Genomic DNA, 20,593 nt, shown 5'->3' on the forward strand with positions numbered 1-20,593 from the left:
TTGAGTTATTGGCGATTAGTCAGTGATTTGACTATTGTCGCCAAATTACTTTACGGCACGTGTTATATCTCTCAATTTTGGATTTTTTTAAAAATACATTTATTTCGTTTTATATTTATCTATCTTTTAAGATAGTATCGTAAAATAATATCGTAAGCAAAACATTCATGGGCTTTGTTAGTGTTTCTTAACAGTACGTGCAGATTATTTGTTATATCACATATAGTAGGAGACCAGTCTGTAGGTCCCGTGACCAATCTCTGGGAACAAAGGTTTGAAAGTGTTTTTGTGTTCCCTGATGAATACCGAACAATTTTGACTTGGGCTGCCCCCTTGAAAATCCCAGGCATTTTCGTGAGGGGTCATCAAAGGTCACACAGGGATAGAAATTCAAATAGTTTCAATCGTGTCAATATACATATCATATTACTCGTCTGGTCATGAGGATTCCAAAAATGTATAGTTTACTATACCTCCGACCTTAAATGAGGGCGCTATGGTAAAAAACGTTGAAAGGTCAACACACTTTTGACTGGTGGTCACATTCACCAACACAGTGAACCTTATCAAATTGCATATCAAATTACTCGTCTGGTCGTAAGGATTCCAAAAATGTATAGTTTGTTATACCTCCGACCTTAAATGAGGGCGCTATGGTCAAAAATGTCAATGCACTTTAGAAATTCACCAACACATTTAACATTGTCCGATTCTAATGATTTTAGGGTCTAATAATATGTTTTCTGACATGGCAAATTCAACTATACAACTTTCAAAAGTAAAAGTGCTTACCTTGACCATGTACATTCAAAATGGCTGCCGTTTCGGTGACAAACATCTAACAACTTCTTAGCCATGGGTTTGGGGGAAATTTCAAGGTTATGGCAACTACTTTTGATTTTAAAAGTTGCTTAGTTGAACTTTTTCTGTCAGAAAACATATTATTAGACACTAAAATCATTAGAATCGGACGATGTTAACTGTGTTGGTGAATTTCTAAAGTGCATTGACCTTTTGACCATAGCACCCTCATTTAAGGTCGGAGGTTTAAAAACCTATACATTTTTGGAATCCTTATGACCAGACGAGTAATTTGATATGCAATTTGATTAGGTTCACTGTGTTGGTGAATTTGACCACCAGTCAAAAGTGTGTTGACCTTTCAACGTTTTTGACCATAGCGCCCTCATTTCAGGTCGGAGGTATAGCAAACTATACATTTTTGGAATCCTCATGACCACACGAGTAATTTGATATGCATATTGACACGATTGTAACTATTTGAATTTGTATCCCTGTGTGACCTTTGTTGACCCCTCACGAAAATGCCTGGGATTTTCAAGGGGGCAGCCCAAGTCAAAATAGTTCGGTATTCATCAGGGAACACAAAAACACTTTCAAACCTTTGTTCCAAGAGATTGGTCACGGGACCTACAGGCTGGTCTCCTACTAATACACACCATACATAAAATAAGATAGCACCTACACAAGCTTCTATATTCAGTAATCTTATCATACCTTTTATCATTGTTGTTACTTTTTCTTATTTTATTTTCTTAATACATTATGTTATTATATTTTTAATGTACTGAGTGTAATTTAACATATTTATAATATCGTATTATGTTTTACTGTTCTTATTTTATTTTCTTATTACATTATGATTGTTATTATATTTTTAATGTACTGAGTGTAATTTAGCATATTATAATATTGTATAATGTTTTACTATTCTTATTTTATTTTCTTATTACATTATGTTATTATATTTTTAATGTACTGAGTGTAATTTAACATATTTATAATATTGTATTATGTTTTACTGTTCTTTTTTTATTTTCTTATTACATTATGTTATTATATTTTTAATGTACTGAGTGTAATTTAGCATATTTATAATATTGTATTATATTTTACTGTTCATCAAGGGAGGTATTACTTCCTGATAGGGAACCGTTTCGTTCTGAGAAAGAACCGTACAATAGCTTTTTGTATACTGGACTCACTCTTTTTTAAGTATTCCATAATTTTTTCAGGTTGGGATTCGTTAATTTCTGTTAGAAACATAGCCCTTTCTATAATATAGTTAGGGCAATGTACTAAAAAATGTTTTACAGTCTCTATTTCACTGGGGCATCTATTACAGAAACCAGTAGCATGAATTCCCAATCTGAGGAGATCCTGGTTAAGTCCAAGGACTCCAAAGCGGAGTCGATGTATTATTGTTGAATGTTGTCTCTCTAATGAGCATATATATGGTTTATTAACATCTTTTTGATATGTTTTCAAATACGAGTTGGTTTTGTTCCACCTTTCTTGCCAAAGGAGTTTGGAACTTGTAGTAATTAAGCTTTTCATTTCTGACATATTTAGGTTATTATTGACTTCTATTTTCTTTACTAATGCGGCCTTTGCGTGGAAATCCGCCATCTCGTTCCCTTTTATTCCACAATGTCCAGGTATCCACTCTACATATATATCAACTCCTTTATTCTTTAAGTGAGTAGTCATGGTGAGAATTTCCAGAATAAAAGATTCGTCCTTCTGTTGTTGTAATGCAATAAGTGCACTCAGTGAATCACTAAAAATAACAACCCCCACATAAATGTCTAATTCATCTACCCATCTGAGAGCAAGAATGATGGCAGCCAATTCAGCCCTGTACGAAGAGGTGAAATTTGCTAACCTTTTGCTCCGATGTACAGAATAGTAAGGGACGTAAAAAGCAGCTGCAGAGGTCCCTCTTTCAGGTACTTTTGATCCATCGGTGTATATATGTAATTGAGTCGCCCATTTAGTATGTATGATTTCCAGGCTGCTTTGTTTTTGTTGTGTAGGATGATCTGTTTTCTTTATTCGAGTACTTAATTCCGTTGACACTGCCGGAGGGTAGAATAACCATGGTGGAAATGGGGAGTAGGTTATCGTTTCTATACGTTTTCCCAGCTTGCTTTGTATTCTATATCCAAAAGGTTTGTTTACGTTTTTCCCCTTCAAGTATTCAAAATGCCAACATGGTTCAATGTTTTTTAACAACGGATGATTCGCCCATCTTTCGATGTTTTGTCTATATTTACTTGAAAGCATTTGTCTTCTTATATCCAAAGGCATTTCCCCCATTTCCACCTGTAGTGATTCTAAGGAGGTTAATGGCAGTCCACCTGCGCATATCCTCAGTGCTTGGTATTGGACAGAGTCAATGGCTTTTTTGGTGGTAGCAGCTGCACTGTCATACGCCTCACATCCGTAATCAAAAAGAGACCTTATAATTGCTCTGTACACCATGATAAGTGATTTCGAGGAACTTCCCCAGTTTGTTCCAGTTAGACATCTTAAGATATTTAATTTTCTTTTACTTCTCGTGATTACATTTTCGATATGTGGTTGCCAAGTTAACCTTTTATCAAATATAACCCCTAAAAAGCGATGAGATTTTTCGTACATTAACACATTTCCATTCAGTTCTATATCAGGCGGTAGAACGGCATTCCAGCTTTTCGTAAAAAGTACGGGCACTGTTTTGACAGGTGAGAGTCGAAACCCCCACTCTTCAAACCAACGATTTAAAAGATTCAAATATTTCTGTATTTTTTCAGTAATATGTACAATGTTCCTGCCTGATATCCATATTGCGCAGTCATCTGCATACATAGATATGCTTACATCTTGGTCTGTAGGTATATCACCCATCATTATATTATATAAAAGAGGACTTATAACACTCCCTTGTGGTAACCCGTTATGCGTTTTATAAGTTTTAGATTCTGTATTTCCAATTCGTACTTGAAAAGTTCGTGCTGTTAGATAATTTTCTATATATCTCAGCATGTTCCCTTCTATTCCATTTTTTGCTAATTTAAAAACCAGACCCTTTATCCAAACTGTATCGAAAGCCTTTTCGACATCCAAGAAAACCGCTATTACATGTTCATTACAATTTATACTCTTTTGGATGTCATTTTCTAATTGTACAATATTGTCCGTCACACTACGACCTTTCCTAAATCCACTTAAAAAATTGGGTAATAATTCATGCTTTTCAACATACCATTGTAATCTTTCTTTTATCATTCGTTCAATTATTTTGGCAAAACATGATGTTAAAGAAATTGGTCTATATGACGATGTATTTCTGGGATCTTTTCCATGTTTGAGAATAGGGATTATTATAGAATGCTTTAGTTGAATTGGAATTTCCCCGGTTTTCCATATTAAGTTAATAATGTTCAGCATGATTTCCTTGTTTGCTTTTGGCAGATTTTCATAAACAACGTAAGGTATATTATCTTTTCCTGGGGCAGTCTTTTTTCGCGATTGCACTGCCTTTTCAAATTCTGTTATAAAAAAGGGTTCATTTATAACATGATCTACATTTAAAATATGAATGTCATTATTTGGTGCCTTCGGTAATTCCTTATTAGTATCCCTGTCTTTTATTCCTATTTTTTGAAAGTAATTTCCAAAGGCATTTGCTTTCTCCTGATCGGAGACAATATCTTTACTATTTACAATCAATGTTGACATATTTTTTGTTTTTTTTATTAGTACACCATTCAGCCGTTTTATACAAGCCCAGATCTTAGATTCTGGCATATACTGATCAAGCTTTGTGCAAAATGCTCGCCAGTAATTTCGTTCTGCTTGGCGGAGCACACGCTGTGCTTCTGCTTTCTTTTTTAAGTACTCATCTACCTTTTCAAAAGTTATTTTCCGTGACATCTTATTACACATTCTATTTCTCTCTTTGATTTTCTCTGTACATTCTTTGGTCCACCAAGGCACCGGATTTTTAGAGACATTTCTCCTTTTCGGTACAGTTTCTTTTATACACAGTTTTAAATATTTCATGAAATTATCATATATTTCCTGTATATCATTATTTATAAGTATGAGATCATTTGTAATCATCTCTTCACATTTCTTAGCAAATTTTTTCAAATTTATATGTTTAAAGGAGATAAAATCATCTGCACTTCTTATTGAAGCATCTTTATATTCAGAGCTTTTCCCGTCTAAAGTTGTTTGGATATTTATTGGGAAGTGATCACTTCCAAAAAGGCTTTCCATGACTCTCCAAGTACTTCTACATGCCAGTGAAGGAGTGGTTATACATAAATCTAAGCATGACAGTTTTCCTGTTCGTGGATCCAGTCTGGTTCCTTCGCCATCATTCAAAACAGTTAGATTATGATGATTCACGAATTGTTCTATCACTTGTCCATTCTTGTCTGTTTTGTCACTTCCCCACATGGTACCATGAGCGTTAAAATCGCCTACTATAATAACTTTATCATTTTTATTAACGTCTTTTAATAGCACATTCATAATATATTCATTTAATTTCTTACAAGGATTATAAAAGTTCACAATTGATAACTTTTCATTTCCTGCGTGTATGTTTACTTGCTGCATTTCTAAATTTACATCATTCATTGGACCTTCATACTTGATTTTATTATGAACGTATATCGCACATCCTCCCCTCGCCTGATTTTCCCTATTTCTTGGGAGACATGTGTATTCAGGAATTTGAAAAACTCTATTTTCCTGAAACCATGTTTCTTGTATACATATCAAATCATAGCAATGTTTGTGTGTGTTCAAATACTTTATAAGTTCTTTTCCATGCCCTAGTAATCCCTGTGCATTCCATTGTAGTATGGAAAACAGTATCATCAATGTTTTAAGTATCGTTATCAACATTGTTATCAACATTGTGTCGGTCGATCAAGTAGGTTATTTAAAAGATAGAAACATCGGTGATGCAATCAGATTAATCAATGATATGATTTTTCATACTTCTTGTTTTAACAAACCAGGGTACCTATTGGCAATAGATTATGAAAAAGCTTTCGACTCGATTTCACATAGTTTTCTTCAGAAAGTGCTCATTTCTTTCGGGTTTGGGCCAATGTTTTGTGAATGGGTTACAATTTTACTTACCAATGCTCAAAGTTGTGTTTTTAATGGGGGTAAATCAACCGGATATTTTAAAGTTCAAAGGGGTGTAAGACAAGGAGATCCGTTATCTCCATATTTATTTATTTTATGCATAGAATGCTTAACTCACTGCATTAGAAATGATAAGTTGGTAAAAGGTATTTGTTTTGGAGAAACAGAAATAAAGATGATCTTATATGCAGATGACATGTCAATTTTTGTACGAGACATAAACTCGATTAATAGAATAGAGGTAATCATGGAAAATTTTAGGAAAATATCAGGACTAAAGATTAATGGAAATAAAACATTCATTTTACCCTTAGGATCTTCTGTTGGCTCTGCGACTGTGTATCCTTTTGGAAAGGAGGCACACATTTTAAAAATACTCGGTATATATTTTACATTAGATCCCAATGTGGCGGAAGAGATGAATTACAAAGAAATATTAAGCAAAATAAAGAAATTGTTAAATTGGTGGAAACAAAGAGATCTTACTTTGATAGGAAAAATTCATTTACTGAAAACATACGCATATTCAAAACTAATCTATGTAAGCTCTTTGACTCCAGTGCCTGAATGGGTTATAAAAGAAATTGATGAGATCTGTTTTAATTTTCTATGGCGAGGTAAAGACAAAATTAAAAAAAGTACGATGTATTTTGATTACAAGCAAGGAGGATTAAAAATGCTCAACTTTCAACTTTTTGTGAAAGTACAAAAAGTGATGTGGATTAAAAGACTTGTAACAGGAAACCAGAGAGTTAAATGGAAAAAGTATTTCAAATTTTTAATGAGACCTTTCGGAGGAAATCTTATTTTTTACTGTAACTATTTACCTAACAAGATCGATATACAATTACCAAAATACTATCGGGATTTAATAAACATTTGGTTAGATATGAATGATTTTATTAAAAAAGATACAACTCACAAAGGGAATGAAATTTTTTTAAATAATAGGTATATACACAATAGTGGAAAAACATACTTCAATGAAAATCTTTTCTTAAAAAATACTTATAGATTGTACCATATTATAGATGGAAAAGGAACACTAAAGTCGGAAACTTATTTCAGATGTATGGGACTAGAGGAAGAGGAAATATCAATGCTTAAAGAAATCTATGGTAATATACCAAAGGAATGGAAAATCGAATTAACAAAAAGGCAAATTTCATTTCATGATCTAAAAATAGAATTTATGTTTACAAAAAAAACATTCCAATTTGAATCGGTTTGTTCGAAAAATCTGTACAGGGCATGCATACAAAAAATGCAAGACGTCCCTGTCAGTTTTCAGAATTTACATTCATCATACAATCTGTCGGTTAAAGAAATTGAAAAGGTTTTTGTCCGACCAAGAATTAGTACTTTAGATAATAAACTAAGAGAATTTCAATTCAAATTGCTTTATAAAATTGTTTATGTCAATCGTTATTTATACAGGTTTCAATTCATATTAAGTGATAAATGCTCATTTTGTGGAAAAGAAGAGGAAACATATAGGCACATATTTTTTGAATGCGAAATGGTGAGAAAATTATGGGATCAATGTAGTGATAGTTTGGATATTCCAATCCTTAAAGATATGAGCTGGAAGGAAGTTCACATTGGATTAGACGAAATAACCGAAGATAGGCAAATGATTAATCACGTGGTTTTATTAATTAAATATTTGATATTTATTAGTAGGGAAAAAAAGAAGCCTCCAAGTATTGAAGAAATAAGAGAGAAAATATTCAAAAGTAAACGGGAAGAAAGAAAGAGTGCTACTGAACGAAATACGTTGACGCTCCACTATAAAAAATGGGAACATCTCAAGGTAAACATGGATAATATGCAAGAAAATGCAAGGGATGAGGAAAGGGGGGGGGCCTGCCCGGTTCACAGCTGTGTGTGATTGACCGGTCTCGACTGCCATAGACTGCCCACGTCTTCTTGTATCGTTTTTTGTTTTTTGTTTTTTTGTTTTGTTTTTTTGTTTTTGTTTTTGTTTTCTTTTTTTTTGGTTTTTTGTTTGTTTTTTGTTTGTTGTTGTTGGTTTTGTTTTTAACGGGGGTAGGGGATTTAACAAACTTTATTCATTCGATATAACTAAGTTGATTGTAGTCTGTACTTTGTTCCAATATGTTATAAATTATAATATGTATTAGGGATACTAGTAACACAGAACAAAATATAGAGGGGGGGGGGGGTTATAACAATATTAATTCATTCAATATAATTGAGATTACTGTATTTTGTACTCTGTAATTGGTTTCAATATGTTATATATTACAATTTGTATGAATTAATATTATTTATTGAGTGAATACAATAAAGAATATTACAAAAAAAAAAAAAAAAAAAAAAAAAAAAAAAAAAAACATTGTTAGCACTACTTATTTGCTGCAGCGATCTTTTCGCTGCGACCAGAACTAAATTATTTATTTCTTTAAGAGTTTTGCCCTCTGTGAGTGAGAGGATCAATTGACATATAAAGTCAATTATCTGATCATCATTTGCTGTAGCTATAAAGTTCGTGGTTACAGAAGGATTTTCTTTCTTTTCATTGTCTTTTTTTGAAGTGATTGTTGTGGAGTTTGTTGATGTTGTTGAAGGATTTTGTGGGATTTTTCGAGGGATTTTCGAAGGATGTTTTGAGGTTGTTCGAGGTGGTAAGACATTTTGAGTTTGTTGGGTGCTGGTGGTTACGGGAGGTACGTTTTGTGTGGTTGCAGCGATGGCATATGAGCCAGGTATCGTATCTCTTGTTTTAATTTGTGTGTTTTCTTGTTCCTCTTTCCTCATTTGGGAGGTTTGTGTGACAATGTTAGTTTGAGGGGTATTTTGTTTATTTGTCCATATTTGTGATGCTTGTGCATATGTGATTTTTTCTGTGATTTTGATGTGTTGTACTTGTTTAGCTTTTTTTGCTTGTGTGCAACCATTATATGCAGCAGAATGCTCGCCTCCGCAGTTTACACATTTCGGGGTGTCTTTTTTGGCGCACTCCTCAAACTTGTGGCTTTCGCCACATCTAACGCATCTCATGTTAGACCGGCACTCTGCTGCCCCATGCCCAAATCTTTGGCACTTGAAGCACCTGACTACTTTGGGAATGTATAATTTTACCAACTTTATTTGGTAGCACATCCTTATCGATGTTGGTAGAGTGGATGTACTAAAGGTCAGGATGACGCTTGTTAGAGGAATCTGCTTTGATTCGTTTGTTTCCATTTGATCTTTATCTTCTCCATTCTTCACCCTTTTTGTCATTCTTTTAACCGCTGTTACCTGTTGCGTTCTTAATTCAGACAGAATTTCTTCCTCAGTCATTTCTATTGGAATGGCGTAAATTACCCCTTTGGCGCCTCTTGCACCCTCGGTCACTTTGACGGGAATATTCCCTATATTATCCAACTGTAGGATTGCTCGAACTTGTTTTATGTTCTTACACTTAACTAGTAATCCAGAGCTAACAGGTTTTATGAATTCCACGGGACTAACACACACATCTTTAATCGCTCGTGCGATTTTTATGGGACTCATATTTTTTAAAGATTTATGTTTGTCTATTGGGGTAATGAACAGTTTGAAATCTGTTTGCTTTGGATCTTTGCCAGGAGAAGGGGTTTGATAAACCGTGGTGTTTGAGTCTGATTCTGATGTTTTAGTGTTTAAGTTTTCTACCGCTACACTTTCTTCTCGTCTTCTTTTTTGATTAGGTTCTCCTTTCCTAGGTCGATTATGAGTAACAACTCTGAACACGTCATCACTTTCACTTCTCACAGACAGTTCCGGCTCAGAGAGAGCCGAAGCCGTCGCCATGATTGGCCTCCCAGAAAAGGCGGGAAATTTGAATGCCGTCGCACGTGCTATACTGTTAGAAGGTGCAGGATTGTGTTAGAAGCCCACAAAATAATTGCTTACCTACAGAAATAATCCAAATTCATAAATCTTTCCAAATGCTACCATTTGAATTCCAAAGTACGTTTCAAAGATAATTCCAAATATTTCGGTAAATTCCGAGAGAGAACCAAAGACACGTCCGTCACACGTCACACGTGGCAAAATACGTCTAAGGTAGCGTTAACAATACAAATAAAAAGGAAAAAACTACAATGGAATGGAGAATTGTAACAATTTGCGGATGGAGAGCGGGCTTTCCACACCGGCGGAATGTTATAAATTAATTTAAAGGAGGCACGTGTACAAGATGAATGCAACCCCCCCCCCCCGAGCCGTCCCCCCCCCCCCCCACCATCTGACTATAATTTTTTATTTAATTTTTTAAATTGTATAGTTAGTGTATTTGTTTTAAATTAAATGATTCTAGGATATTGTAAGTAATTAGTAATAATAAAATCTGCATCGAAAGGGGACGTATGAAATCAAGTACAATCTAGAAATATTAGATAGGCTGGGAAAATATTTCCGCCAGTGATTACGGTAAGAATCAACATGAAGAACGTCTTCCGTCCTTCCAGGCTGTTGCCGGGAGGAGGGGGGGGGGGGGGTTACATCCCTGTCTAAAGGGAAAACCCACCCTAGCTGATACGAAAGGCAGGTCAGGAAAAATATTGAGAACATTCCCATTTAAAAAAAAAGAAAAGTTATGCATTTGTTTATCTTTCGATCATTTATATACAAATTGGCGATTCTCCCCTTCCATTTACGCTGTACTTTAAAAGAAAATCTGTAATTTATATTTTCCCTCAAGAAAGTTTTAAAATCATACATGCAGCCTAAATTTATTTTTACAGATACGTTTCTATACATCACCTGTATGAAATACATTTATTCCATCACCAATAATCAAATAAATGAAAGTTTTTGAAAATGTATGTGCAGAGCGAACTGGAGAGGAGCGCGCAAGATACGTCAAAGTATTGCCAATTTGTGCTTGATTGATCGAAACTTCAAAAATGAATTAATAAATTTCTCCATTTAATCGCAAACTTTCACCTGTTCATCTTATATTCTCTGCTTTTATTTTGTGGATATTTTGTGGACACAGAGAGAGAGAGAGAGAGAGAGAGAGAGCGAGAGAGAGAGAGAGAGAGAGAGAGAAGGAGAGAGCAAAATGGAGGAGTGACGGATACACTTTATAAGCAGTGAACTCTCAGGATTTGTATTCCAATTGTTTTAATCATTACATGTAATGAACTTGAATGTGTGTATGCATGCGTGTATGTAGATCGAGAGAGATAGAGGAGAAAGGGGAGGAGGGGAATGTGAGGGAAGGAGGAAGAGCGAGGTGGGGAGCAAGAGGAAAGAGAGAGAGAGAGAGAGAGAGAGAGAGAGATGGAGGGGGAGGGAGGGAGGGATGGAGGGATGGAGGGAGGGGGAAGGGAGGAAGAAGGGAGGGAGAAAAAGGAGGGCAAGCTAGAGTAACCCTTTACTCTACTACTGCACAGACAAAACTCTATTACTTTGAGACATGCATAAATAAAAATTCAGGATCCGTGGAGATATGTCAAAGTCCATCTACGTCATGCATACATATACAAATATAGGATCTCTATATGGAGATATGTCATACGCCATCTACGTCATGAAAGTACAGCCAATCATCTGATAACTATAACCATTTCACACATTGCATCATTATTGTGATTCTATAAAGAGCTAATTAATAACGGTTGTCACGTTCAGACAACATTCAAAGGTTAAACAAAAAAGTCATAAACTTGATTGCTCACTTGTCATGATAGTCATAATCGGGATATTTCATGTGACCAATTTATAAAAGCCACACCGTTTACACATGCAGTCACGTTTGAATACCTCGATATATCTCTTCATTTGTGTTTGAATTATGAGTTATATTCGTCTTGTCCCAATTGCATTTTGGCAAGTAATAATTCGAAACCCCCTATAAATTCGTCATCCAAGCTAAGAAAAACGAACGATTGGAATATACGAATGCTATAGTGTACTGCAGGTAAGGGGGAAGTAGGCCTATCATAATATTCAGACAATCGTTTTATTTGAGAACCAACTCTAACCATTTACCCTCAGTTCTTTTTCTCTTTCTCCCCTTCACTCCCGTCATCACCGTCTCTACTCCCCCCTCTCTCTCTCTCTCTCTCTCTCTCTCTTCATCTCTTCTTTTCCCCTTGTCTTTCTCTCTCTCTTCTTCTTCTTCTTCTTCTTCTTCTTCTTCTTCTTCTTCTCTCTCTCTCTTTCTCTTCCCCTCGCTCTCTTTCTCTCTCTCTCTCTCCCCCTTTCTCCTGCTCATTCCTTTCTTTTTCTCACACCTTTTCTCTATTAATCAGGAATATCTCACGGGTGAAATTTCCAAATTTAGTATTCGAGAATAACACATTTAAAACTGACACTTCTTTGGCCAGTATGCCTATAAGTATGATTTATTTTCAATTAGGTTTATCAATTTCGGATCGTTTATTCTTTCCATAATCATAAGTTTTATGTTATATGTTACAGCCTGAATAAATAATTCACAAAACTAAATGACCGGGTAAACTTGCAATGATAGTCATGCTGATTGCGTTCAATTGCCGCAATATCTTGAGAATTTAAGACAAATATGAATGAATGAATATGATACTAACAATCTGCTGAACATTCAAAAAAATAAGAAGAGGGTTCAGTTTATCTTGTTAATTTAACTTTACTTTCAGATATTCACAGTAAAACCATAGGAAAACATAGACGGATCACAGGTATATATAAATATATAAATACATATGTACGTATATATAACTGGGACGCGTATCTTTGGCACATTGTGTATGCAAGAAATTGTAATTTAAAAAATTGATTCTTGTTTCTTTCTCTTCTACCATTTACAGCTAAACAAGCAAAATTATACATAATAAAAATAATGAAACTTTTATTTACACACATAATACATATACTTACACACCATACATACAAAACAGGAGGTGACAATGTGATAAAATTATGTATGTGTATTACAACATTCGTAAACAAAATATATTTACTTGTCATAAACTCAATAAATCAGCCTCAATTTATATTTGAAATATGAATATTCCTCACTTAACAATAATTAAAAAAGATAATAATAATGACGAATTTATACTATTTGTAACTTCAAATTTTTTGCAAGTATGTAATATGTAATAAGTTGTAATCTATTTTACTGTGTATTATTTGTACTTGTCTACAGTGTAGATCTAAGTTTGGTTAAAATGTTTTTTTAAATCTGAGTGTGTAAAACTTGCAATGTCATTTAGCTCTCGGGCTATCATTTTGCAGTTGTTCTAATAAACCATTCTACTACTACTACTACTACAAATACCAGAACCCTAGGCTTTAGCTATACGTGCATGCATGCCAGTATGTCTCCATTTACCATTTTATAATTTGTCCTTGAACTCTTCATTCGCTTCCAAGTAAACGTTCTCAATCCTCATTATTATCTCCATATTCATGCTAATGCTCAAACAATAGCATCGAATTAAAGTAAACATATAAAGAAATCTACAAGTGAGCCTACATCGTCTGTTCCTTTATCATATAAGTTTGATTCATCAGGCAGTAAAGTACTGCTATTGTACCTGAACTGAATAAATATGTAATATATAAGTTGACAAATATCCTTCAACAGCAACGATAAAATTGGTAGCAGTAGCGTACGCAATCACAGAGGATTTAGTTATTTATTTACTTCTGATATTTAGACAGGGTTACTCATTATCACCAATACTGGTGCTCTTCCATGAGGCCCTGTTAAACATAATGAGGAACAATAGTTTTTAACAGAACAAATATATATATAATGATAATAATAATAATGACAAAATCACGAGCATAAACTCATTACAGCATTAATGAATGAGGAAGAACATGTATAAACGTACATACAAATGGGTACATTTATTACTGCTTACATTATAAAATGATATTTATTTTATTCAATTTATGGAGTCACATTTATGTGAGTCACACCTTTGGATAACCAAGCACAGGCAAATATCCCGGTAACGGCTTATAACGCATAATGAAACCAACATCGTTCAATGCGAGGCTGTGTAAAAGGGAAAGATTTGGCGTTGCCGCTCTGGTGTTGACATATGTTTAAAACAAATAAATGCTGCGGATATAATTGCAGTATTTCACATTTTGCCATGTAAAATTCATATTTTATGACGAATCGTTCAAGGACTTTGAAGTTTTTTAACCGATAGCATATATATATAAATATATATTATATGAGCGGTAGGTTGACTTTGTAAGATTCTCCCCATGCCTTTTCATGGGCGGATCTACGGGGGGGGGGGGGGGGGGTTAGGGGGTTTTACCCCCATTCCCCCCTTGGGCTGCCACGTGAAAATGTGATGTTCATAGAAAAACGCCATTATTTGTCCAAACCCACACAGGGTCAGTAGATGTTAGTAGATGCCAGAAAAACAAAACTTTTGGGGGTTCAAAATAGCAACAACAAAAAAAAATCGCCTATGTGCTCGTGGATCATGCTCCGCATGTAAGTAGATGCCAGGAAAACATCACTTACAGGGATCCAAAATAGCCAAAAGAAAATCGCATCGCCGCTTTGCGGCTCGTGGACGATGCTCTGCATCGTCATTATGAAATAATATTGCTCTGCATCATCATTGGGTTGGGTCAACCCCCTCCCTCCCCCTTAGCAAAAAGCTAGATCCGCCCCTGCTTTCAAATACAAACTGCCTCGCATTGTATTGTTTACGCCGTTTTCTGTGCTCAGTTTTTCGAATTTGTGTCTAACTCTGTTTGTTATATGGTAAAGCTTTTCATTGGTTGCATTGGGATATTATGCCGTGATTGACTTGGGCTTCGAATTTAATCCCAGTATAGTACTGATATTATTTGGCAAGGTATTTATACATATTCTCCACTCTCGTTCCAAGTGTCGGAAATGGATGCCTGGCATGATTCCAATCAAAATGTGCACATATTGGTAGTCAAGTTAAAGCCGGGGTACTATTGGAGCGACATAATCATAATTTGTATTGTGGACATGGGCGATATACAAGAACCCAATACAATTTCGTAACTATAATTCTGTTGTAGTTATCATATACAAGCACTGTTCTTCGAATCAATTGATCGCATTGGAATTATCATGTTCATATAAACAGCTCCTTTATTCATTAATTTTTACCATGTTCATTTTCCCACTGACACCCGTTACGTCGGCGCCACCTTTGCCGTGTTTGTAACGATACAAAGCGTATCCAACTCCACCTGCGATGGCAGCAGCTCCTACTATTGACCCGACGACAATTCCTGCGAGAGCACCAGCCGAGAGTGGCTCAGGCTCAGGAGGGCTAGTAGTAGGAACCTTCGCTTTAGTAGACATCTCTTCCCGTCTAGTAGTCACCGTTGATGTACTTGGATCAGGGATTTCTGGTGCAACTGTTGGTGCACTTGGATCAACAGTTTCTGTTATAAGGGCTGTCTCGATGATGTCAGTGTTCACCTGTGTACTTGCGCCTGTGGTTGACAGTACTGTTGTAAATGGTGTATCTGTGCTCCGAAAAGGTGCTGTTTCCAAATCTGTAATTACCGTTGCTGCACTTGTTGTTTGAGCAGTTATCATGATCGATTTGTAAATTATTGTTATAACGAACAAAGCTACCACGCCATGCTGCCTGTTCTCCAATAATTGCGCCATTCTGTATTGAGAACAAGATTAAATACGAATTTACAGAATGGATATTTCTTAGAATTAGCTATCTCAACACAACTAAAGGATCAATATGATAAAATCCTACGTTGTGCTGCGTGCTGCTTCAGTTGTTCGAATGAAGAGTGTCGAAGTCAACGTATTTACCAAGCGGGGGAACCCGGGGCAAAGTGGAACGCGGGGCAAAGTGAAACACGCCCGGTAAATTTTTGTTAATGCCTATGAATTGTAAATACATTTAAATGAAAAAAAATGTCAAATGAAATTCTCTAATTTTTAGTGCAAAAATATCATTAAATTCTCCACATCGCTGTTTTTTCTTTTTCTAATTAGAATTTATGAACAATGTTATAATTATTTTCACCAACTCATTTTATGATTTTTTTTTCTTCAGGAGTTTATAACATCGAAAAGTCAACAACTTTTCAATCTTATTTCTTTAAATTTTCTTTAAAGTAATTGTGTGTCTTTGCTTTGTGTTACGTTCTCAATAGTCAATCAAGAGTACCTATTACTCGTAGAATCACAAATGAAAAGCACTCTGGGAAAAATTCACTTTATTTCCTTGTGCAAAAAATGTCATTAAGTTCTCCGCTTCACTCCATTTTCATGATGGACAAGAATTACTACTAGTGCAAACTTACCTTTTTTTAATTTTTATGTTGATGTATTCCAAACTAAAGAAATGCTCTTGATGTTGTGTATTGTATCGGATGAGAAACAAAAACCAAAACGTGTCAGACAACCATATCAATCCAATCTGAGGGATTCTTGGCAAGAGCAGGGCAATGTAGGTGTGGTACCCTTTTGATTCGGTCACAATAAATAAACAGCACCATAACAACTACCACAGCACGCCTGAAAAACTGTTGTAATAAAAGACTTAGTTTGTAAACCGATCTTATGCATGGATGTGCTCATAATAAAGCATGCGATAACATACTGTTATTTTTATTGGTACCAATAATTGGGTTATAGTATCAAAGACAAATCTTCACGAGGAAAAATGTAGCAAGGCAGATGAAATATTAAAGGAGTTGTAAAACATGCCTGTACATGACTTGTTTGTTTAATTTATTTCTTTCTGAAGGGATTCTTAGCCACACCTTTAAGCAAAGGGCAAACCTACCTAAACAAACAATTATAATCCGGTAATACCTCTGATAAATACCAAGAAAGTCATAAACCTTTAAAAGGGAATACACCCAAAGAGGCAAACACCTAAAATGTTGATCTCGTGAGTGGCAGGACGTCTGTCCCTTTCTTTAAAGGGACTTGGTAACATTGCTCAGATGAGAGTTGGTGGTGCTAAGGTAGTGACTTCAATGAGAGATGTTAAGATAATCTGTAAATATGAGTGAAAACGGACCATTATTAATTATACAAATTGGGAAAAACTGATCTGATCGATTCCTTAATTCCCTCAACTATTTTATTACAATTTAATTACACTTTAGGTGAATCTAAATCCTCACAAAGCAATAAATTGGCTCTACATACCATTTCAGACAATAAGTGTTGACAGATTTTAATAGCCTGGTTTATGTCATTTTTTTTCGTGGAAAAACGGTTGGGAAAATTCAAAAATGGTTGGGAAAATTTACTGTTAACTACGGTTAGAGGGTATTGCACAGCGACGCCTTCAAAGAAAACCATAGGCCTAGATATCTTCGTGGATTGAGAATTTTTTCAGGATTTTTTGCATGTCAGAGGGTTAATACAGTAGATTAAGCAATTTCTTTCACCAACCTTCAACAATGTTACCGAGTCACTTTCTTTAAGGACCACGATACTGACGGGAACATCGGATCAACAACCTTTGACAACTCACATGATTGACAATGGCGGCCTTGTAAATATTCTTGTATTTTTCTTCAGAGGGTTTATTTGACCACGACCCACTTTTGTTCCTCTCTCTCACATTAATGCTTTCTTTTCTTTGAATTCCTCAAACATGAACATTTTTTAATTTTTTAATTTTTTAAATTTTTGCATAGATATGGATTGCAGTCGAACTTTCAACATTTCTTTCTCAATTGTCATTTCTACAAAATTTAACAATGTGAAAGGTAAAGTTGAATAACTGGTCATGGGATTGCATTTATGAACAACTTGTTTAAACTGAATATCAACCATGCCCTGAACATGTCAAAATGTTGTATTGTTTCTTTTATGTTCTGAAAGAAAAATAAATCAAATAAAAAAGCAACAAACAAGGTTTTTCTGGTTGTGTGACCATATAAACGATCTTTGCATCCCATAAGAAATAATCATTTTTAGTGAATGAATTACAAAGAAATAAAGCAAACAAATTCTCGTTGATGGTATACATGAGTCAATATATGTTTATTTGCTCTTCTCACATTATTCACTGCAACATAATCTTATATTCCAACCTAAATACAAATTGTACAAAAAATAAAATGGCTCGCTCAGCTTTAAATGTCAAACAACCTGATGTGATCTTAAAAAATATAAATATAATAGGAGAAATTAGGAAAAATTAAGATAATATGACAATTTTCACAAACAAATAATTTACAATCTGGCCCAGTGGAGCAAGATTAATTTGTTTTCCCTCTTTCAAATATATATACTTGAACGTCGGAACAAAATTAAGGATCATCCAAAGAACTGGCACATGAATGCTTTGGTACAAATGTATTATTAAAAACATTTTCTTCAAATATCTTAGATATCAGTTAACCCATTGCTTACTGGAACCTGGTGGTCCCTGTGTTAAAGTCAATGTGAATAAGATAATTAAGTAGTCAAAGGGTTAATATTTTTGAGCGGCAAATTATACTTTTACGGCAGTTTATAACACGATCGCGAAGACTTTCGATAAATCAACTAAAGGGCGATTTAGCCCTTTTGTAAACCCACAGAAATCTTCGTCACTCTAATATTCGGACGTTTCAATGCGTCATGGACAAGCCTCTCATCATTGCAATTGGTTGATCTTTCGTTTTTCTTTGCTCTCATTATTGTATAAAAATATAAAGAGTTTACACTTCATACGATGGGCGTAAATATTTACAACCAAATGACAGACGCCTAAATACTATTTTAAAAAACAGCAGCAACAACAACGTTATTGTATAGACAAGTTTTCACATTTTTGTTTGTTGCTGTTTAATTTTGTTCGGAAACCAATCAGAATTTACTACTTTAGCCGCTAATATTCGTTGTTATATTCTAGTAATAATGTACATGTAAAAATAGTTATCTTTATCTCAAGGACCATCCGTGATTATTTGCATTTAGTTTACCCACCATTTCGTGAAGAACAGGGGCCTGTTTTCACAAAATATAGTTTAGCCCGACTAACGGTCCCGACGCGAAGACCCGATTGAACAAAAGAAGCCTGTATCTTCATCAATAACGAAACATCAAATAATCAAATATATTTGCGACTCGAATTTAGCACATGGTTTACACATCACAAATCCTTATCATCATCATGCTACTTTAAAAGAAATATCAAACAATTTTGAAACAATACAAGTAACCTCCTTGTAACTCAAATAAATATGTACACAGGGTATACCTTAAAAACACAATCAATTTGCCAGACAATAACATATTTGATAACTTTTTATGTATGAAATAAAGATCTACCTTTAATATAAATCGTCTCAATATAATAACAACAAATTGGCAACAGGAGGGTACGATATCAAATTATTGATGTGTGTATACATTACTAATTTCTTACATTATATCATGACAGATTTGAAATTAATCAGACATATTATAGCTTACAGCTTTATCACATACCTTTACTTAACTTAGCTTAAGAAACACATATTTGTAAATGATAAGGATGGACAAGGTTATTATTTTTTTTTTACTTTTACACACTATTAACATGTCAATGATCCTAGTGCAACAATTAACGACATAAACACTGGCAGACGAACAAACCACCGCGTGACCGCGATATAAGTCTGAAGAGCGTTAACACCATTTTGAGCTCCAAATCAGACGAATGTTGCTATCAAGGTCACTTCCCGGAATTCTCGCCAATCAGGTTATAATTGTCTCCTGCATTAGCAGCTTCCTCCATACCCACCATGTTAATATGACGATTCCCCTGATCGCTCGGATTAACTGTGGCCCCACCTTTCATATATTTGCCATGATACAAAGCGTATCCAACACCTCCTGCGATGGCAGCAGCTCCTACTAATGATCCTATGATGATTCCTGCGAGAGCACCAGCCGAGATCGGCTCCTCAGAAGGGCTTATGGTTGTGTCTTTCGCTTCAGTAGACACCTTTTCCCATCTAGTAGTCATCGTTGATGCACTTGGATCAGGAGTTTCTTGTATTACTGTTGGTGCACTTGGATCAGGGGTTTCTGATGCTGATGTGGATGCACTTGGATCAGGAGTTTCTTGTGCTGCTGTTGGTGCACTTGGATCAGGAGTTTCTTGTGTTACTGTTGGTGCGTTTGGATCAGGGGTTTCTTGTGTTGCTGTTGGTGCGCTTGGATCAAGAGTTTCTTGTGTTACTGTTGGCGCGTTTGGATCACTTGGATCAACAGTTTCTGTTACTAGGACCGCCTCACTGGTGTCAGGATTTGCAGGCACTGTTGTTGGAGCATGTTGATCAGTAGTCCTGGCAATATCTGTTGGTTCACTTGTATCAATTGTCACTAGCGCTGTTGTAGGTTGTCCCGAAACAGAAGTTACGACTTTTGATGTACTTCTATCTAGAGCCATTGTGACTGTAGTGACTGTATATGGATCTGATTGAGTCATTGTTGCAGCAGTTGCAGTGGTTGATAAAAACGTGGTAGGAGCCGCTGTAGTCGTTAGCAGTGTACTTGCGCTTGTGGTTGATAGTACGGCTGTTGCAGAATTTGATGCAGTGGTGCCGCTCCGGTGAGCCGTTGTTACATCTGTTGTGAATGATGTATCTGTGCTACCAAAAGGTGCTGTATCCAATTCTGTAATTACCGTTGCTGCACTTGATGGAGAGGTTGTTTGAGCAGTTATCATGATCGATT

At 35.3% G+C, this 20,593-nt stretch overlaps 2 protein-coding genes across 2 annotated transcripts; both read right to left on the bottom strand.

The window, feature by feature from the left end:
• Positions 1–15,037: 15,037 nt before the first annotated feature.
• On the bottom strand, positions 15,038–15,493 carry LOC105446446 (syndecan-3-like). Its single transcript, XM_011683330.2, has one exon. The coding sequence runs from the start codon at positions 15,491–15,493 to the stop codon at positions 15,038–15,040; it is 456 nt and encodes a 151-aa protein (XP_011681632.2).
• A 3,020-nt stretch (positions 15,494–18,513) lies between these two features.
• Positions 18,514–20,328, bottom strand: LOC115922274 (platelet glycoprotein Ib alpha chain-like). The gene has a single exon (XM_030980881.1). It carries the CDS (start codon positions 20,304–20,306, stop codon positions 19,587–19,589), a length of 720 nt encoding a protein of 239 aa, XP_030836741.1. The 5' UTR covers positions 20,307–20,328; the 3' UTR covers positions 18,514–19,586.
• Positions 20,329–20,593: the final 265 nt, after the last annotated feature.

The sequence above is a fragment of the Strongylocentrotus purpuratus genome, unplaced genomic scaffold (genome assembly GCF_000002235.5).
Source record: "Strongylocentrotus purpuratus isolate Spur 01 unplaced genomic scaffold, Spur_5.0 spur5_scaffold_11, whole genome shotgun sequence".
In the NCBI taxonomy this organism is placed as follows: domain Eukaryota; kingdom Metazoa; phylum Echinodermata; class Echinoidea; order Camarodonta; family Strongylocentrotidae; genus Strongylocentrotus; species Strongylocentrotus purpuratus.